General features: G+C 38.4%; 1 protein-coding gene across 2 annotated transcripts in view; it reads left to right on the top strand.

Moving 5' to 3' along the window:
* LOC108717152 (alpha-1,4-N-acetylglucosaminyltransferase) overlaps positions 1–22,073 on the top strand; it is a 45,623-nt gene extending 23,550 nt beyond the window's left edge. For both annotated transcript variants that reach the window (XM_018263971.2, XM_041563507.1), the window contains 3 exons: positions 9,463–9,895; positions 20,110–21,817; positions 22,004–22,073. In XM_018263971.2, coding sequence (XP_018119460.1) covers positions 9,485–9,895; positions 20,110–20,712 — 1,014 coding nt within the window. In that variant the 5' untranslated portion in view covers positions 9,463–9,484 and the 3' untranslated portion in view covers positions 20,713–21,817; positions 22,004–22,073. The remainder of the gene's footprint in view (positions 1–9,462; positions 9,896–20,109; positions 21,818–22,003) is intronic.
* The last annotated feature ends 597 nt before the right edge of the window (positions 22,074–22,670 follow it).

The following is a 22,670-nucleotide window of genomic DNA, read 5'->3' as shown; positions in this document are numbered from 1 at the left end:
AGGATTTGTGAATTTAAGACATCAGGTAGATGGTTATGGGAAATGAGTAAGTAGTCTATTCTCGAATAAGAGTTGTGCCAAGGATCAGTTAGTTGGATGGAATGGAGCAACTGTTTGCATTGTGATAAATGTTTAGCTGAAAAGCTAGATTTGCCTGTGGAACAGTCTAGACGTGGTTCTAGGGGCATATTGAAGTCACCTCCTAACACCAAAGTGCCTTTAGTAAATGTTTGTAGAGTTTCCAGAGTGCGGGAGAGTTCCTGAGTTTGTTCCACATTGGGAAGGTAGAGGTTAGCAAAAGTGTAGATGCGACCTATATAGTATATTTATGAAAAGGAAACGCCCAGCAGAATCAGTTTTTCTATTGGTCACTACGAAGCCAAAGTTACAAGAGAAAGCTATTGCAACCCCTCTTGCCTTAGAGGTTTGTGGTTTACTCACAAAGAGATCTGGAAAGTGTTTATTGTTCCATTTGGGGACTGAGCCTTCTTTAAAGTGGGTTTACTGAACGAAAGCCACATTGGCTTTTTGCTTTTGGAGGTCAGAGGAAAGGAGGATCCTTTTCTGTGGGGAGTTTAAGCCATTGACGTTAATACTGATAACCTTGAAAGAGTCTGGTTTATCTTTAGGTTTCGTTAAAGTGGGTGGCATGTGATTGAGCTTAGTGGGGGGCAAAGTTGGAGAAATGAACCAAGGGGGGAATTGGTTAAAAAAAGAGGGTAAAGGGGGAAACAGTATGTCACTATAGTACGAAGGCACTACATCTATAGTAAATAGTAAGACGTATTAAGCGGGCGTCGGGGAGTGAACACAGTAAAGAGTAAAGTCACGGGGGCTCCTGCGCTCTGTGGCACCAGAGGATTGTTAGGGTAAATCAATATAAAGGTGTAGGAATTGGGTTGGTAACTGTAATCTGGTGAGGAAGGCAGAAAGGTAGGGAACAAATATTGAGGGAAAAAAAAAAAAAGGAAGAAAAGGGGGGAAAGGTGAGAGAGGATATATATCTTGTAGGGAGCTAACTGCAATTATGTCAGGAGTCGTAAGGCTCAGTGTATAGCCAGGCAGCTAAAATCTAATAGGGGAAGTATGTCAACTTTAATGCTATAAGGTTTGCCCGAATGATAGGGCTCATGAGAGTTACTATAATAATAATCAGTATAGCGAGTACTGCATTAAGCTAAGGTATCAGGCGACTGAAGGGAGCCAAGAATACCACGTATTACATATTAAGGTTTAATAGACCCACTTGTCTTAGACAGGTATAAATGTGTCACACGATGGAATGTTTAGGGTGTTAAACCTGTTCACGGATCATGACTCTACTAGGTAAAAAAAACAAAAAAACAAATCACAATAAGCTATAATATGGAGAGTTGCATAGTTTCACATATTTAATGTTGACAGCCGAGAGATCCTTTAAACCATATCACCACGTGTATTGTATAGTGAAATAGTCTTGAAGGTGACACGTGTAATGGTGATCGGGCTGAAAGGAGCAACAGGCGCCACAATGAAATAAGTAACAAACATTGTATTAAACTAGAGTCAGGTTTGTTAGCTTGTATTATTTATCTGACAGCTGGATTAACAGGCCTGTATTAGACCATTACAGACTATGTAGTTTTATTTGACCATAGTGAACTGGGGAATTGGTCAAGACGGATAGCTATATAGTATATAAAAGCTAATAACTGCAATAGGATGTTGCTGGATAGGTTAACGGTGGTAATACATAAAGCTGCGTGATGATGTAGACCCATTAATTTTGTGCAACATAGAATTGGGTATCTCATAGTAAAAGTAATAGAACTATGAGTGAATTTATGTAATTCTAAATGACCTGAGGGACCAGCTATAACAAACAATTGCATAACATGTTCAAATAATGAGCTAGAATAGGAGAAAAATGAGATGAGTACATGAAATAGTATATTGAACTGGGTAATTATGTAATCCAGGTAGACTTGTACAATGTTAAACTGAAAACCGTATAATGGGAATATTAAAACAGTGGATAAGATTAGATAAATGGAAATGTGCATGAGTAGAGCATAAATAACTGAGTGCTCAAGTAGACCAGGTAGTATGAAGGCAATTGTAGCTCAGAATCTTATAGTGAGAATGCTAAAGCAGCAAGCATTGATTAGGTTCATGGAAATAGTACATCAAGCTGAATGATCCTGTAAACTGAAAACTCTTGTATAGTATTGGGGTAAAAACCTTGTGGGGGGAGCACCAAAACAGTGAGCAAACACAGGTAAGTGGATAGGATCAAGGGTATTGCACACTAGACCAAGTGATTATATAGCTTTAATGGACCAGTGTCATAGAGTGGAAAAACCTGTGATGTAAGTAACAAGGTCACAGGAAAACTTGGGTGTCCGATTGGCAGCAAGACAAGGTGGTTGATAGAATATAGAGTGGTGGGTCATCAAGCCTCACCGTGTCCATCCAATCAAAGGAACATAGTTCAAACAACTAACAGAGTGTGTCTTTTATGTAGATAGGGGAACAAAATAAAGGGTCTAAAAAAAAATGTATATATACATATATATATATATATATATATATATATATATATATATATATATATATATATAAAAAGGGGGGGAGGAGAAGGGTTATAAAGGGGGAAAAGTGGGGGGGGGAAAGAACATTATCCAGAGACAGTTAAACCTTCATACAGTTACCAGTTGTGTTGCGTCTTAATGGTGACATCTGGGGATGGCATCTTTTACAAACAAAGCTAGTAAAACCGATGTGAGGAGGCAGAAAACGCTAAGGGAATGGTAGCCCTTCAGGTGCAATTTGTGTTTAAAAACAGGTCATGCCTACAGGAATTGCCCCGAAGCCTGGTGTAATGTTAAGAAATCTTGTCCTAATTTGGAGGAGCAAATGAGGGAAGAGATGACAGAAGGTGTGCCAGTCATTCAGGAAAAGGGGGGTGCTCAGGCGGAAAGTGACAGACATCCCCCCCAAGAAACTTCTGTTTCAGGTGAAGGTGATGGCTCAGAGGAAGAAGAGGGATGGGAAACTGTGAAAGAGGGGAGCAGGAAAAAAACTGTAAAAAGAAAGAACATTGTGGGCAAAATGGTCTTCAAAGACCAAAATAGATTTAAGGTGCTGGGATGTGGATCCTGGGGTGAGATGGTTGAAGAGACAGAGGATCTGGATAGAATAGAGGAGGAAAGAGAAAAGAGAAAAAGCAAAGTACAAGATACCAGTAGAAAAAAGAGTAAAAAAGATGTGGATGACATCTTTAGACTTAGAGAGGGAGTCTTTAGATGAGGGGGAGTCCATGGAAACAGGGGAGGATTTGAATCTGGGCCCCAGGGTGCAGGTCAAGAGAACAGGTGATAAGAGTCATGTTGTCCTGGAAAAAAAACTAAAAAATGGATCTGTTCCTTGATTTCCTTACAGTTAACACCTGTAGTATCAAAAGTAGAAAGTGACATTTTTTGGCGTATGAATACTTTAAGCAATGTGATGCCGATATAATCTTCATCCAGGAGACAAGGCTCTCATCCTTACAGGATATTCGAGAGGCAAAAAGGGAATGGAGGGAAGGGGTTTCTTTCTGGTCCATGGGTACAGAGCCAGCGGGGGGTATTGGGGTTCTGTTCAAGGGTAACAAGCATTTTGTAATAAAGAAAGTAGTTGTTGTCCTGTTTGGTAGATGCATGGTACTAGATGTTTTATTCGAGGGACAGATGCTACAGCTCATTAATATATATGGGCCTCATACAATCGCAGAAAGGAAGTCCCTCTTGTTAGATGTCAAACAGTTCCTATTCACATCTATGCCAGTCATTTTTGCTGGCGATTTCAACCAGGTGTTATGTGATAAGGACAAAACAGGGACAATCAATAAATATGAGTGCCTGTTTTTTAAGAACTTCATAGAAGAGGCAGGGTTGGTGGATTTGGTCACATTTGGTGGGAGGCAGAGTCAGTACACCTATAGATGTGGTCCCAGAGGTAGTCGGATTGACTTAATTCTTGTTAAAAAAAACGAGACTTTTTCCAATTTTAAGGAGGTGGTGTTAGAATTTTCAGACCATTTAGGTTTATCCTTTCACTATGGTGCAGTGGGAAGCTCAAGTTCTGGTAAGGGGCTTTGGAGACTAGGGAAAGAGTTGTTGGAAGAGGATGATGTGAAGACATGTTTTAGGGACTTTTTGAGGATACAAATATCTAAGATAGAGTTTTATGATTCTGTTGTGGATTGGTGGGATGCAGCTAAGGATACTTTCCGGACCTTTTTCAGAACTGCCTCTTTTAAGAAAGGGAGGGATAAAGAGAAAGAGAGCTGGTCGCTAAGAAGGAAACTTGAAATCTGTATTTCGGATGGGGAGGCAGGAGAAAAAGTTAACCAGATTAAGTACTTGTTGAGGCAGTGTCACTACAACCGGCTTAAGTCCCTGGTTCTGGAGAGGGACTATGGAACTTCATGTTCCCCGGACCCTTACCAGAACTGTAAGGAGACCGTTAAGAGGAAGCGGGTTGGGGGCCTTTACAACCTTCAGGGAGAATTGGACGTTTCTAGGGAGGGAATCCTCGAGGTTGTGGGGTCCTACTACACTGACCTTTACATAGAAAGGGTTTTGGATAAGGGTAAGATTCAAGCTTTCCTGGAGGCAACCCCAGTTTCAAACGTTGACAATTTGGACTTTTCCCCTTTGGTGTCCAAGATAACAGAGGAGGAGGTAATGCAAGCGATTGAGAAACAGCAGAAAAGGAGGGCCCCTGGGCCAGATGGTTTCACTGCAGAGTTTTACAGCACGTTTAAGGAGGAGTTGGTTCCGGTTCTTACTGAAGTCTTTAATGACTGTCTGGCAAAGGGGCGCCTTCCTACATCTATGCAGTCCTCCTCTCTGGTTCTGATATCAAAGGGGAAGGATTCGAGGCACATTGAGAATTGGAGGCCGATTGCCCTTCTCAATTGTGATAGGAAGATTCTGCCTAGGATTCTCTTACAAAGGCTGGGTGAGGTGGCTGGGTTTCTTCTTTCTATTTCTCAGTTTTGTTCACTGGAGGGAAGGGACATTTTTGGTGCTGTTCTTTCTTTCAGGGAAGCATTGGAGAGGTGCAATGCTTGGCAGTGGGGCAAATACTTTCTCACTTTAGACCAAGGGAAAGCCTTTGATAAATTCAATCACAAGTATCTATGGGCTGCTTTGCAAAGATACTGCATTCTGGATGAATTCATTAGATGGCTTAGAATTATGTACAGCGGGGCAAAGAGCTTCCCATTGATTAATGGTTGGAAAGGTGAGTACTTTTTGGTGAGAGCTGGCTTGAGGCAGGGATGTCCTCTGAGTCCACTTCTGTATGTTTTCTCGTTAGACCCATTCGTGAGGAGACTGCAGGATTGTGGGCTTGGGGGTGTTTCGTTTCTGTTGGGTCGATCCTTTAAGTCCATAGCCTACGCAGACGATGTCACTCTGGTAATATCAAAACCTGAGAAGGAGGGGAAGGTTTTGGAGTGCATCAGAAGTTACTCTGAGGCCTCAGGGTCTCAGATCAACCAGGAAAAGTCGGAAGTTTTGGACTCTAGACGGTGAACCAAGCTTTAGGCTTGAGAAATTCCCAGTGGCCCCAGGTATAGTTAGAATTCTATAGAAAAGACTTTCACTGGCACACAGGATTTTTAGCTGCAGGGCAAGCCCTTGCAATTTTTTAATGCAGTGCAGGTGCAACGTTTCGGGGTCACGCCCCTTTGTCAAGCATAGTACAGACGTGATGCAGAGTGGTTTATAAAGGCAATTAATTAATTAGCATAAAGTGCATGGGGCAATAATTACATATAAACCGCATTAAAACAGTGAATAATAAATAGAACACAATTTGTAAAAAATCTGGTAACTGCTTGCAGTCGAACAAAACACTCGCTCATAAGTGCAATAAAGTCCATTGTATTAAGTCCATTATTGTGTATGAGTGAATTGAAAAAAACACAAAATACCTGAAAAGATTAAAAGGATAAAAAGTATCCAATACTGTAATTAAGTAACAAATAGCCCTATCCTCATTGACATAAGGGAAACATAATAAATTACCTGTCCCTGTAGGGCAATCACTTAAATCTGATTATCTGATAGAGAAAGAGTTGCTATTAAACATGTATCAAGTAAGGAGTTATCATAAGAAACATGACAAGTTGTATTCCTCATTAAGTCCCCTGGGAGCCCTGGTTTGCAATAGCCAAATCCAATAACACTCTCTTTGCAACAATTTCTTTTTAGTATCCTGTCCCTGCTTAAATGTAACCCCTTCCAAGATTTGCCAGTGTAACTGGGCCACTCTGTGGTTATGTGTATAAAAGTGTTTAGCCAGCAGCGTTTCCCGCTTATACTTATTCTCATCCTTTCGTATCCCTGTCCCTTCTTTATGAACTGTTTCCATTTTTACCGGCTGATAATTTCTGATAGATTTATGCTCATTCAGTCTGGTCTTTATGGGCCTAGTAGTCTGGCCCACATAAGCCAGACCACACGGGCATTTAAGAAAATAAACAAAATTTTTGCTATCACAGGTAAAAAAGCTTGTAATATGATGTTTAGAACCCTGCAGTGGATGTGTAACATAATCCTCAAAATGTTGCACCTGCACTGCATTAAAAAATTGCAAGGGCTTGTCCTGCAACTAAAAATCCTGTGTGTCAGTGAAAGTCTTTTCTATGGAATTTTGAGGTGGCCAAAGCCTCTATCGTTATGCACCAGGTGACAAGTACAGGAAGGGTGGTGTTGGTGAGCGGTTAACCAAAATTTTTTGGCTTAGTTAGAATTCTGGGCATTAAATTTGGTAAGGGAGACCTCGCTAAGGCAAATTGGGAAGACAAACTGAATGCTGGTCTAGCAAAAGTTAAGCGGTGGAAATCATGGAAGCTGACCTATAGAGAAAGGATTGACATTATTAAAGGAGAAGGAAAGGTTAAAACAAAGTAAGCCTTATCAGAAAGGTCCATCTAAATATACCAGTAAACCCCCAAAGTAATGTTGCTCTGAGTCCCCTGTCAAAAGAAACACGGCATTTCTTTCCTTCTATTGTGTACTCATGGGCTTCTGTATCAGACTTCCTGCCTTCAGTTTAAACCTCATTGCCCTGGGCAAGAGCATGCTCAGTTTGCTCCTCTCCCCCCACCCCTCCCTTCTCTACTGTAATCTGAGCCAAGAACAGGGAGAGACTCAGGCAGGAAGTGATGTCACACCACATTAATACTGCAGCTCCTATCCTAAACAAACAGAGAGTTTCTAGAGCTTTTTACTCAGGTATAGTAAAACATTCTACAGAAAAAATATAGCATTCTAGCTTGCACTATTGCAGCTAATCTATTGGCAATAAAATGCCTCTGTAGATTTCCTTCTCCTTTAAGACTTTCCTAGTTCCTCTTTTTCTCTTTGATTCTTATGTATTTTTGTTGCCAGAATCTCTCTATGCCCGGCTCCAGAGCTTGTTCTTCCAAATGCTTTGGGGGAATAGGCTCAATCCGGTAAAAAGGGGGATCACTTTCCTACAGAAGAAGAGGGTAGGCTTGGACATGCCATGTCCAGTGGTTTTCTCCTGCACCATCTTTCTGAAGTTTAACTTTGGAGGGGTGGTGCAGAGGAGAGAGTCTCTGTGGGAAATCAGTGTTAGAGACTGGGCATCATCTTTTATTACAGATTGGCTACTCAGTGGCAGGGTGAAAGAGGTCCGGATAAGAGGAGGCTGCACCCCATGCTAATTTACGGCAAGCTGTTAAAATCCTTAAGAAATGGAATATTAGTGCAGGAGACATGCAGTCCCTTCACAGAAAAATCATTTATTGGAAAGTGCTGGATCTTCATTTTATTTCACCTATTTGTGTCAAAGACTGCCCAGAGAAAATACTAGAGGAAAGTATTTGCTTCCTCACAAGTAAAAGGTTACCCAGAAAGTTCTGGGACATTTCTTGGCTGTCCCTACAAGGCAAACTCTTTGTGAGAGGTAATCTCAGATATCTCAGTATTGTTGATAGAGAGTGCCCATCGGGGTGTGGGGTGGAGGAGACACAGCAGCACTTTCTCATAGAATGCCCAACATCATCCTCTTTAAGGGAAAGTGTGGCGAGGTGTTTGGATCTGACTGTGTTAAAAAGTCTTGAGTTTTCTGAGTTTTTGTATGGAGTGGTGGAGGGAAACAGGGCGGCAGGGAAAGACAGGCTCACATTGTACATAATAATTGCAGTATTGAGGTACCATCTGTGGCACATGAGATGCCGACTGACCACCAGTCAACTCCACCTGTCAGTAGCAAATGTTACAAATGCAATCTGTCGGGACATTGTATATATCAAAACCAAAGAAATTGCTTTTTCTGATATAAACAAAAGAATGTGGGATAGTATTCATTTTTCTTTTTGTTGAAATTTAATGTTCGATATTTGATTTAAATTGTAAATATCTGTGTTGTAATTTGATTTGTTATTATTGTATTCTTTGAATATTTTAAATAAAATTCCCTAACACAAGATAACAGCTGCCTGGTAGATCTAAGAACAGCACTCAATAGTAAAAACCCATGTCCCACTGAGACACATTCAGTTACATTGAGAAGGAAAAACAGCAGCCTGCCAGAAAGCATTTCTCTCCTAAAGTGCAGGCACAAGTCACATGACCAGGGGCAGCTGGGAAATTGACAAAATGTCTAGCCCCATGTCAGATTTCAAAATTGAATATAAAGAAATCTGTTTGCTCTTTTGAGAAATGGATTTCAGTGCAGAAGTCTGCTGGAGTAGCACTATTAACTGATGCATTTTGAAAAAAACTTGTTTTCTGATGACAGGATCCCTTTAAATTAACTTTTAGTATGATGTAGAGAGCGATATTCTATGATAATTTGCAATTGGTTTACATTTTTTATTATTTGTGGTTTTTGTTATTTAGCTTTTTATTCAGCAGCTCTCCAAGTTTGCCATTTCAGTGATCTGGTTGCTAGGCTCCAAATTACCCTAGCAACCATGGATTGATTTGAATAAGAGACTGGAATATCAATAGGAGAGGCTTGAATAGAAAGATGAGTAATAAAAAGTAGCAATAACAATTAATTTGTGGCCTTATAGAGCATTGGTTTTTAGATGGGGACAGTGACCCCCATTTCAAAACTGGAAAAACTCAGAAGAAGGCAAATAATTCAAAACCCATAAATAATGAAGACCAATTGAAACTTTGCTTCGAATTGGCCATTCTATAACATACTAACACTTAACTTAAAGGTGAACCACCCCATTAATATATGCCAATAATCTCAGTTCATCAAACATTCTCTGTTTAATACTATGCCGCAGATCATGTTAATATGAATTATACTTAACTACACCAACAATTCTACACTATAATTCCTCATTCAGTCTAAAAAGCAGTTACATGTATGGTTTTATCATGAAAGATAAACTTGTCTTTATACTGTATGTTCTGAATCTATTATTTTTTTTTTTTACAGTTGGATCACTATATATTCAACAATGACCCCAATGAAAACTGCAATATTCTTGCTATGTATTCTGGCTGTTGGCTTCCTCTATAGGGTCAATATTAAAGAGAACGCTTTCAACCTCAAAACTTTATTCTTTCCTGCAAAGATTTCCCCAGAGGACTTTTTATATGCAGGGAATGGCATCATGTTTGTAGAGACCACAGACCGGATGGATCCACCTCATCTAGTGTTGTGTTCCATTGAGTCAGCAGCCCGTGTGTACCCTGATAGACCGGTGGCTTTCTTCATGAAAGGTTTAACAGACATAAACTCAAAAGAAGATGAGGTCAAAGCACAAATGAGTTACCCAACACTTTTACCTTATGATAATATCTATTTCATCCCTCTCAGAATGAATGAATTGTTTAACAATACTCCACTTATGCCCTGGTATCAAAAGGTATGTACCTCCTAAAAGGTGTATTATTGGAGAGCAATCACGTTAATTATTAATAGGCAATACCGTCAGTAAAATACATTATTAAAAGAACAGTAACACCAAAAAATGAAAGAGTTTTAAAGGGATTACAATACAAAGTACTGTTGCCCTGCACTGGTAAAACTGGTGTGTGTTTGCTTTAGAAACACATCTACAGTTTATATAACAAGCTGCTACATAGTCACAGGGGCAGCCATTCAAGTACAGGATTCAGAGTGGATAACGGATACATTCTAAAGAATCCCATTGTTTACGACAGAGCTTATCTATTATCTGCTGTGTACACTGTGCCTTTTCTCCTTTTTCAGAATGACTGCCCCAATGGCTAACCAGCAGCTTGTTTATAGACTATAGGAGAGTTTCTGAAACAAAAACATCAGTTTTACCAGTGCAATGCAACACTATATCATATTTTCATTCACTTTCCTTTTTTGGTGTTGCTGTGCCTTTAATGATTTTGAATAAAGGCAATATTAAAAGCTAAGGTATTTGAGATTATACTGGTGAATTCGACTTTTTGTCAGGAACATTTTAGCTCATTACCACATTTAGCTAAGCACAAACACTTATCCAAATCCTTTCTCTCTGATACAAATCACATGCAGTGAAACACGATTTAGACAATGAAGATGAGTTTTTACAGTTCTGAACATAAAGTATTGAATTGGAAAACATCAGTATGCCTCCTAAAATAATAGTGATGGTTAATAAATCAGCCCCTCAATGTCACAGGTTTTTCCAAAAATCTTGCTGTTATTTTTGGCATCTTTATATCCCCACCAGCTCAGAGGTACTGACATAATTGTGCCCATACAATCAATAAGTGCTGATCTGGGCAAAGATAGATGACTTGCAATGCATTATTTGGTGCTAATTTAAAGCCTCCCATGACAAAAAGCCTCTGCTTAATTTTTGGGGTTTAGTTTTCCTTTAATTGTGTTCAGGTTTTCTTTTTCTATTCCATTTTGTATTATACACTGATGCGGTTAGAAGGCCGAATCCTAAAACATAGCATCCCAAACCTGTCAAGGTAATGTATAAGTTAAAGGAAAACTATACCCCCCAAACAATGTAGGTCTCTATAAAAAGATATTGCATAAAACAGCTGATATGTAAAACCCTGTTTCATGTAAATAAACCATTTTCATAATAATATACTTTTTTAGTAGTATGTGCCATTGGGTAATCATAAATAGAAAATTGCCATTTTATAAAATAAGGGCCGCCCCCTGGGATGATACGATTCACTGTGCACACAAACATACCAACAAACCATCCTTGTTAGGTCACATGAGCCAATTAACAGACAGAGTTGTGTCTTTTGCTTCAACACTTCTTCCTGTTACAGTTAGAGCTGCAGTATTTCTGGTCAGGTGATCTCTAAAGCAGCACGCAGACCATCACAAAATGGGAATTAAAGGCAAGATCTACTTAAATATATATTCTAGTCTGGTAAGATTTTTAATATGCCACTTAATATGATATAAACTGTTGCCTTCATTTTGGGGGTATAGTTTTCCTTTAATGGTAGATGTCCCTATCCTAATGTGAAGATATTGTGGTCTACACTGGGTTTAGCCCAATAATCTGAAAAAGTTTGGGGGTTGTGTTAAGATAGGTTTAGCCAGATAATGCGAAAAATGTGGGGTTATCGGGCAATAACCCGAAAAAATAAATGGTTTAGAAAAAAAAGTCTGAAAAAAATGTACAATTTGGGTTTTTGCTTGATTTTATAGAGTTTTTTGTTCGATTCCATTTATTTGAGTAATCTTGATAAATAAGGCAAAATCATGATGGAAGCTTGGTAGAGCTTTTTTTTTATTTAAAATATTAGATAAAAACTGATTTTAGTAAATAATCCCTTTAATGTAAGAAAATAATTTTTTAACCCTAACATTCCAATCCATGGTTGTCTCCCCCAACTAGATAAGATTAAAAAAAGAGCAACCTCCCATCAACAATAATTGTCAGCTTGGCTGGGAACATCATATTATATTGAACATTCACTTTGCACACTAGACTAAAAAAGTTGTGATAAATGGAGACCCTTGAAATCCCATGAATAATTTGTCCCTGTTCTCGGACTCTATGAAGAACAGAATTCCGATATTGATTATTCAGAATTTTTAATACAATAAATCTAGGAGGGGCTTCAGGTATTGGTGTACTATTTGGAACTCAATAAGCCCTCTCTACAATACATTGCACTGAAAAGGTATCACCCCCAAGGTTATGCTTTAACCACTTTTCCAAAAATAGTTCTGCATTTTTTCCGTTTCCTTCTGGAAGACCCACTATCAGCAGATTAGAAAGGTGTTTCCTATTTTCCTGATCCTCTAGTGCTGTCCAACTGATGGCTCTTGGCTGATGGCTTGTGTGGCCCCACATAAAAGTCTACCAGCTGTGTTTGCTTACAATGTGCAAGCTTTAACAGGTATCACTACAGAGAATAACCAGCCTCTGAATTGTTTCCTGAAATTCAGACTATAAACTTCTGCATTGTTCACACGTGTAATCCACTCTGCATTGTTCACACCTGTAGCACCTCTATTGTTCACACCCTAAACTCCTTGTACTTCTCACACCTAAGAACCAGACTGAAACTGCCCACATTGTTCCACCTGTTCACACTCATACAAACTGCTGAAGGGGTACCAGGTCCTGATGTGTCATACTCTACCTGCCTATGTTCCTTGTGTGTGCCTTAATCTGCCTGCCCTATGCTCCGTTTGTGCCATACTCTGCCTGTCCTATGCTCCATGTGTGTGCCATACTCTGCCTACCCTATGCTCCCTGTGTGTGCCATACTTTGCCTGCCCTATGGTCCCTGTGTGTCCCAGACTCTGCCTGCCCTATGCTCCCTGTGTCTGTCATACATACTGCCTGCCTGCCCTATGCTCCTTGTGTGCAGTGATCTGCCTGCCCTGTGCTCACTGTGTTTGCCATACTCTGCCTGCCCCATGCTTCCTGTGTGTGCCATACTCTTCCTTCCCTATGATCCCTGGGTGTGCCATACTCTGCCTGCCCTATGCTCCCTGTGTGTGCCATATGCTGCCTGTCCTATGCTCCTTGTGTGTGCTATACTCTGCCTGCCCTATGCTCCCTCTGTGTGAGTATTCTGCCTTCCATATGCTCTCTGTGTGTGCCATACTCTGCCTGCCCTATGCTCCTTGTGTGTGCCATACTCTTTCTGCCCTGTGCTCCCTGGGTTTGTTGTACTTTACCTGCTCTATGCTCCATGGATATTCCCATACTATGCCTGCCCTATTCTTCTTGGGTGTGCCATATTCTGCCTGTGTGTGCCATACTCTGCCTTCTCTATGCTCCCTGTATGTGCCATACTCTGCCTTCCCTATGTTTCTTGTATGTGCCATACTATGCCTTCCCTACGCTGCCTGTATATGCCATACTCTGTCTGTGGAACATAAGCCTGGTATTTGTTCTGGGGGTTTGTTAGAATATAGAAATTCTATGAATTTAAGAGTATGGCTTAATATGACTTGTTTCACATATGATTGATAAGTTATTTCCCTGCAGTCAGCACCAATAATTTGTTTTTTTTTGTGTGCTACCTCAATTAAAAAAAACAGAACATTTATCGAGTTTTCTCCAGCAAAAACTTGAATTGCTCAAATTAATCGAGTTTTTAAGTCAAACCCAACAAAAAAAACCCCAAACATCATGAAGGCTATTAACATCTTCCAATGGTTTAAGGGACATCTGCCACTGACCTCAGCAGGTTTTAGCTAGGGTATTTTAAGATTCAAGCTATTTCCAGCTTCGAGGTATAATAGATCTCGATAAAAAACAAAAAAATTAGGTTTTCAAGTTTTGACTGAAAACTACCCTTGAAAAACTCGACCTTTCATAAATAACCCTCAAACTGTTGGCTCTCTCTTGTGATCTTTATTACTGAAAGCATAGCAATTGCAGTTGTTTATCACTGTGCCACCCTCTGAAGTTTTTTTGTAGCATAGGCACTCCTAACAGACCTTTATCACAGTCTTTTGATAGGGAATTACATATGGTAGGGTCCTATTGATTAAGTGGCCCATTTTTAATCCTTGATTTTTTCTAGTTGAGGTTTTTAGGGAAAGAACTCAAATGTTTCATGGAAAAATAAAAACATGAATTTTTAGAGATTTATTATACCCAAAAGCTGCTAAAAATCTAAAAATACACCATCTCAAACCTGTTGAGGTCATGTAGAAGTCAATGGCAGATGTCCCGCAATTTGAAGTTATCGTGATCTGCACTGGGTGTCCTACGATAATCCAAAAAATTCAGGGTTTTGGGGTGACAACTTGAAAAATTTGAGCGATTCAGGCATAAAATCTGAAAAAATCGTGCGATTTGGATTTTCACTTGATTTTGTCAAGGCTTTTCCCGTCTGACTTTTTTGGGCTGATTATTTCATTTGTTGATGGGAGTTAGGTCCAATTTGCTTAAATAGAAAAATGAGAAATTTGTGTTTTAGTAAATGTGCACCAAAGAGTTGATAAGGTCAGTTCTTTCATAACTAATTCCATTCTTCCTTCTAATATCATTTTGGATAATAGCCATAATAGGTTTGTCCCATTGTTTGTCTGAGATTTAACTTTGCATTACAGTATCAAAATTCCATTATAGTAGTTTTTATGAGTCAGAACGTAGATTGTGTAATTTAATTTTTTATATACTGTTCTTATTCCAAATAATGCAAAGTTTCCTCCATAATCTGCTAAAATGACTACAGTGCGATAATTTAGGCAATGCTAATTATGAAACGTATGCACTTATTTGTTAGTGATCTTATCTAAATGTGTTATGGGGCAGATTTATCAAGGGTCGAAGTGAATTTGAGGGAATTTTCAAAGTAAAAAAATTCGAAATTCGAAGTAATTTTTTGGATACTTCAACCATCGAATAGGATACTATGACTTTGATTCGAAGTAAAATAGTTCGAATATTCGACCATTTGATAATCAAAGTACTGTCTCTTTAAAAAAAACTTTGACTTCAATACTTTGCCAAATAAAACCTGCGAAATGCTATGTTAGCCTATGGGGATCTTCTAGAGCAGTTTTCTAAGTGTTTTTGAAGTCGAAGAAAAATCGTTTGATCGCTGAAATCCTTCAAATCATTCGATTCGAAGGATTCAATCGTTCGATCGAACGATTTTACTTCAACCGCAAATGGCCAAATTCGATGAAAAAAAAGTTGACTTCAATAGTCGAAGTAATTCAATTTGATCGAATTTCGAAGTATTTTCAACTTTGAAATTCGACCCTTGATAAATCTGCCCCTTTAAGCAGGTCCGGACTGAGAATTAAAATAGGCCCTGGCATTTCAGGTACACAGAGGCACAACCAGCCCACACAGAGGCCCAAACAGGCCCCACCAGCCCACTGAATACTGATTTCTATGGCACCTTATAGCAGCCCCTCTGGCATTTGCCAGAACTCACAGATTGCAAGTCCGGGCCTGCCTTTAAGTGTTGCCCTGCCCAGGTGTGGTCCATGGTAATATTTATAATTAAAATGCCGATGGATCAAGGTCTAAAGAATTAACATACAATGGGTCAACGACAGCTACGTACATAACATTTCACTTGAAAGTTGGACTTCCTCCCAAAACCACTCCCTCTTCCAAGTTTCAGAGATATATTACTGATATTGAGGTGTTTTAGTAATTAATGAATGGGGAAACCTTACACATGAGACAAAAGTAATCATTAGTACACGGCTCCATATCAAACTTAACCATTACTAATTTGAATCATTTGTTGTGGTTTCAAAGACCATGGGGCATGTTTACTAACATTGGAGATAAATATCTCACAGCTCTTTGCTTTTGTTTTCAAACTTGTAGGTGACTGTTTAAAATCTAACTGCTGATTGGTTGCCACGGGCAACATCTCCAGAGATTTCCAGAGATATTTATTTCCAATGTTAGTAAACATGCTCCCATATTGCTTCTAGAGAAATAACTATCATACACACACACCATACTGTTACAGATACACATGGGACAGTTTGGTCATGTATTATAGAATAATCAATTTTGCCAGACTTTGCTGTTCTTTATTTATAGTACCACCAACCAAGTCAATTTAAAATGACCAACTATTATTATACAAAATGCAATGTTCTTTATAAAAACATAACATTCCTTTCCCCATTAGTTATTTGTTGTGCACAATGCTCCAATATTCTCAAATATATTAATATGGATTAACAAAAATCAGCAGTCACAACTGTCATGTTCCTCTAATAACTGTCACCTTGGACTAGGAACAGAATAATTTCAATACAGTATAACATTGTACTCTGATATTTTTTGCTCTAGAATTCTTTAAAGGGATACTGTCATCAGAAAACATGTTTTTTTTTCAAAATGCATTAGTTAATAGTGCTACTCCAGCAGAATTCTGCAATGAAATCCATTTCTCAAAAGAGCAAACAGATTTCTTTATATTCAATTTTGAAATCTGACATGGGGCTAGACATTTTGTCAATTTCCCAGCTGCCCCATGTCATGTGACTTGTGCCTGCACTTTAGGAGAGAAATGCTTTCTGGCAGGCTGCTGTTTTTCCTTCTCAATGCAACTGAATGTGTCTCAGTGGGGCATGGGTTTTTACTATTGAGTGTTGTTCTTAGATCTACCAGGCAGCTGTTATCTTTTGTTAGGGAGCTGCTATCTGGTTACCTTCCCATTGTTCTTTTGTTTGGCTGCTGGGGGGGGAGGGGGGTGATATCACTCTACTTGCAGTAAAGAGTGATTGAAGTTTATCAGAGCACAAGTCACATGACTTGGGGCAGCTGGGAAATTGACAATATGTCTAGCCCCATGTCAGATTTCAAAACTAAATATAAAATATCTGTTTGCTCTTTTGAGAAATGGATTTCAGTGCAGAATTCTGCTGGAACAGCACTATTAACTGATTCATTTTGAAAAAAAAAGTTTTTCCTATGACAGTATCCCTTTAATCATAAATAGGGATATTCAAAATTTCCAAATACAGTACTGTGACTTGCATACTGTATAACATAATACAAACTTTAACTTGGCTTTATCTAAGGACTACTTAAACTAATGTGAATCGGTTTTGAGAAATAAAAAAATAATCAAATTAAGATCTTTACCAAATGAAAAATGTAAGCAGCTCTATAAATCACTGGTGTGTCATGAGTATTCCCATATTTATCTTTAGAAATAACACAATCATTTTACATATTTAGGTCAGTGTAAGCATTATTTTTCTCAGTAAAACTAATGTCCCACAGATAATAACCTTACACCCTGTAACAGGGGGTGGCAATTTTTGTATATTATTATGTTACTACACTAAAACTTACATGGCCTAACGCATTTCGTATTTGCCGATATTTGAGGATATGACGTTTGGATTCACCCTATATTACAAAATTAGGTTAAAAAATAGTTAATTTGGAGTATAAACTGCAATATAATATTAGAGCAGAGATAGAAGGTTCTTCGGTTGGATGCAATTAGTTGTTAGTATGCACAGATTCAGATCTAAATATCTAATATAATATCCAAAATGTAAAAACTCACATCAATTTAGTTAAATATAAATGATCTTGTAATATCCGTGGAAAAACATTTATGCCCGCTGCAAAGGATGATGATGAAAATTATGAATTTTAAAGATTATAAATTAGAAAAATTGCGTACCCAATTATACAATTCATATACGCAAATACATTATGTCAATTAATCCATAAATAGAGTACAGTTTTTTTGGTTTTTTTTAATTTAAATTCACATAAGTGTTAACACCTGAGTTCATTCATGTATGCAATTCATTAAAGTAATAAACTTAAGAAAGGGATTTTAATTAATCAACTGAAGCTAATTTTATAAGAGGCACATATCTTTCTATTTTCGTAATTTATCATTAAATCGACTCATCTACCGAGGTGGATCAAATGCCAGACCTCTTAAATGAAATAAATTCACAAATATCTCTATTAAGCGTGCAATAAATTGATCTCTCTATATGTTCAGTGAGTTGTCAAGCTTGTTCAGGAAATTAAATATTACCTAATTAAAGCCAAAATATAAATGGAGCTCTCATAAAATTATAACTCTTATCAACAGTTCATGACTTTTTAAGGTGATTTAAGCTGACAATCAAAGTACTTATCTATCTACTGAAATTTTACTATCACCAAAGAACACAGCACGAAACATCAAAATGAAGGTTTAACCCTTTTGGCTGTCAAGTGTCTAACGTAAAGATCCAATACGCCTCTCTGTGCAGAAACTTCGATGTTTTATCTCCACCTCTTGGTGAAGGAAGAATTTTCTCTATTCCTTGGATCTTTAAATATTATACCCTGAACCAATTTTCATTTGATTAGTTTTTAAATTGTAAGGATTAGAGCCGACCATATATATTTTAATTTGTACCATTTAGTTTCTACCTTTGTGTCACCATGTCAGGAGTGCTTTGTTGTGAGGCACTCCATTTTGTGGGCAAGATGCCGGCACCCATGGCCAAGCACTGACGTCATCACACTGCATCACCTGAAACCCTCTCTTGGGTCTGGCCTGTGAACCTCACCTGGGCTCTGCCTTGTTCTAGAAACCTCTTTCTGGGCTTTCAGTACAATTTGGAAATCTCTCCTGGGCCTTTCCATTATTCTGGAAACCTCTTCCTGGGCTTGCCGTTCTCTTATGCAAAATATTCTATAATCCTGTATAGCTTGTGTTAGGAAAAACAAACTTCTCCCCTCCTTTTAAAATGATCGAAATATAATGTATTTCAAAAGAAAATAATTAAGTATTTATACAAAACAATTTACAAATACAATTTAACCACCTCAAAAATGGTCTTCATGTGCTAGCCCCCCCCCCTCGAGTGTTCCCAGGAAAATTATTGTGTGCTCACCACAAGTTGTTACAATTCGTAACATTAGTGTTTAGTCCCTCCTTCCCTGCCAGGATTTCAAATGATGCAGAAAGAGAAGAACTGTTACACAGCTGGATTTCAGTCCTGGTATATAGATTGGCATTTATTCATACTTTTTGAAGAAACAGGTAACTGTGAGGGATATATTAGGGGGTTTCTGTGTTATGTGGGCCTTTTTATCAAATGTTGCCAGACCTATGGGTTTCCTTTCACTCCAAACAAAAGATGGTGCTATTGTTTACTCAACATAAATGAACATTTACTCAAAACATATACAGTTGCTATAGTAGTTTCCAAATTCTGGAAAGTACCTAAACATGCAATAGTAATATAAAAATGAAATTCTAATGCAGGGACCCATAAGTGTAATGGCCCTTATGGCTTCATTCCCTTTTCAGTGCCTCCTTTCCCTGTTGCTGGGTTAAAACCCATGTAACATATTATACATTATTTGCATACCCATTCTATTGGTTCTAGGTTGTGACCACTTCCTGCAGTGCTGTAACAAAGTGCTTTGCAGGGTGGGACACTTCCTCTTTTGCCTGCAACAGTTGACCTGGGCAGTCGTTGAGCCTGCAGTCAACAAGGCCCCAGAAGTGTTAGGCCCTAAAGGGACAACCCCTTTAGAGAAGTTGGGGTACAGGGACCCTTTGAATGAGGTGAAGCCATTGTATAGGATAGCTCTTTTCATAGTCCGTAAGAGCAGCTCCAACAAGGAGGATAGAAGGGAGTAGCTCTCCCCCAGGTTCTGCTTTGCCTGTAGTGAAGGGACCACAGTACTGATAAGGGAAATCAGGCTATGCTCTAACCCTGTTCCGCGTCTGCTGTATGGGATCCGGTCCACATGAGGTACTGAAACCCTGGAAGGTGATACTACCAACTCCCCGTGCTATTCCTACTGTGGGTGTCTTTGCATGCTGTGTCTGCTACACCTTTGAATGTATTTGCCAAATGTACTATGATCTACCTCCGTTGTGAGTATTTTAACCCTGTGACGCTTTGTACCTGAATAAAGCCTATTCTATCTGTTTGCAAAGAACCCCTTTGGCAGTAGTGAGTTGTAGTTCAACAACATCAACACATGTTCCCATATTGCGAAAACCCATCCTGGTGAAAGAGGGTCGTGTATAGCCTATGCTCCATCACACTAGTTGGTATTTGTTTAAATAGAGCCAAATAGGTGCTACACTAATAATTGTTGTCTTTAAGATGATTACAATTATGTACCTTTTAACTATATTTTCATTCTCTTTGTAGGTTAATCCCAAGGCTGAAATCTACTGGAAACATGTCATATCAGATGCATGCAGGTTGGCTCTGATTCATAAATATGGCGGCCTTTATTTGGACACTGATATTATAACATTTCGCCCTGTTCCAGAAAAAAACTTTTTAGCTTCTGAGGAATCTCAGATGACTGGCAGTGCTGTACTTGCATTTACTCCTCATCACACAATTGTCTGGCAGTTCATGGAAGACTTTGTCAACAGTTATGATGGGACTATCTGGGGACAACAAGGACCATTACTCTACAATCGAATTCTCAACAAATTATATTGTAAAGTACCTCCATTCAAAGGCCAAGAAGATATCATGTGTGGAACAATCTTATTTTTAAATACTGAACGTTTTTTTCCAGTCCCAGGTATGCAGTGGAAAAAGTTCTTTGAAGTATGTGAAAAGCTTCCAACTTTCAATAACTCTTATGCTTTGCATCTATTTAATTATGCAAATACAAATGATCGTAAAGTGATGGTCCCTGGAAGCAACACAATGGTGGAGCTTCTTTACAAAAAGCACTGCCCTATTACTTATCAAGCTGTTCTAGAGAAAAGACCTACCTACCTTAAAGTAGATTGATAGCATAACTAAAAAAGCCTAATCTTGTAGGCAATAATGAATAATATATGACACTGGTTTCACTTTGGGTTAAAAATTAATATTATCATAAAAATTACCTCTTATTGGATCTCTCTACAGATCAGCTACTGTCCATGTCTATGTTTCAAATTAGGGGTGGGTGTAACCTAACAGTCCCTACCAGAAGGACAGGAGTAGGCGGTGCATAGCCAATCACAGCCCTGAATTCATACAAGCTGAGACTCTTCTGTTTCCTGTCAGGTAAGCCTAACTTCTGATTGGTTGCTATCCTACAGTGCAATGTGCTAGGTGCTGCCAGCTCCCCTGCACAGCCTGGGAAAGGAGGCAGCAGGAAGTGGAACCGATGGGTGGGTCTAGTAGGGTTATTGGGGACATTTTCAATAAATCAGGCAAAAACACAACTTCTTAAGCATATTCTTTCTATATGTTAAAAAATATAATACACTTGCACATTATTATTCTTTAAATACACACCATGAATCCTAAAAAAAAAGGAAAGGAATAATTCATTCATTTATTATAATCCAATGAATTAATTTCATTTTAGTTGTAAAAAGGTTTTGTCAGTCAAGGCATAAAAAGGTTTAAAAACAAGTGAATTTCTTATAAAACTCACAGCTGTAATTATGTCTTAAATAGCAGATCAGCTACAGTGCTTTGCCCTCAAGGAGCGTTATACAAATAAAAAATACAAATAATATTATCTTGTTCTTTTTTTTTTCTTTTATAACCTGGTTAGCTGTTTTTTTTTTTATTTTTGTGTGAAGTAAAATAAAAAGCAAATTAAGTTTCCTCTACTCCTCTGAGCATGGACTGGCACATAATGTCATTTCTTTGCACATCAATAATACAGAAGACAAAATTCTCTATCCCAATTTAAATACCAACTAAGAATAAAGAATGTTGATTCAGTGCTTTCCAAACCAGAAGGGCTTCACTAAGCTTTTGCTTCCAGCATTCATAGCATGCACATTTTTCCTCCTTCCTTGTCTTCTCAATGCTCCCCTCCCTTAATCCTTGGGCATCCAGGAGGACCAAACTATTAGATCAGTTTCAATTTTACTAGCAGTTTTACTAGCAGTAGGTACTATGAAGGTAAAATTTCGTCTTGAAAAAAAATGTAATAATAAATGCAATGCATTTTTTTTACTTGGCAAGCGTTCAAGAACTTAAAGGAGAACTGTCTCCAAACTGAAACCCCAAAATATCTCTTTGTATTGCAATATGTTTCAAGTTTTAATAGTAAAAGGCACAAATCTACTAGCAGTAGGTACTATGAAGGTAAAATTTCGTCTTGAAAAAAAATGTAATAATAAATGCAATGCATTTTTTTTACTTGGCAAGCGTTCAAATGGTGCTTTTCGAATGTATCATTTTGAGTCAACACATGATATAAAATTTTATTGATGACTGGCTACATTATGGGGCAGATTTATCAAGGGTCGAATTTCGAAGAGGAGAATACTTCGAAATTCGTCCATCAAATAGAACCCTCCGACATTCGAATTCGAAGTCGGAGGATTTTATTCATCGTACGATCGTATTCCGATAGTAGTACGATCGTATGATCCTACTCCGATCATACTTCGAATCGTACGATTCAAACTATTTTATCGTACGATTTTCCTTCGATACCCAAAAACTTAGAAATATGCTCTGTCAGGTCCCCATAGGCTAACATAGCACTTCGGCAGTTTTAAGTTGGCGAAGTATTGAAGTCAAAGTTTTTTTTAAAGAGACAGTACTTTGACTATCGAATGGCCGAATATTCGAATTCGAATCGAAGTAAATTCAAAGTCGTGGTATCCTATTCAATGGTCGAAGTATCCAAAAAATTATTTGAATTCATTCGAACCTTAGTAAATCTGCCCCTAAGTGTACAAAGTGTAAATGTTGGTGCAGGGCACACTGGTAACTCACGTATTGATCAGACCAAA

The sequence above is a fragment of the Xenopus laevis genome, chromosome 5L (genome assembly GCF_017654675.1).
Source record: "Xenopus laevis strain J_2021 chromosome 5L, Xenopus_laevis_v10.1, whole genome shotgun sequence".
Taxonomy (NCBI): domain Eukaryota; kingdom Metazoa; phylum Chordata; class Amphibia; order Anura; family Pipidae; genus Xenopus; species Xenopus laevis.
This window is presented reverse-complemented; position numbering and strand designations above follow the sequence as displayed.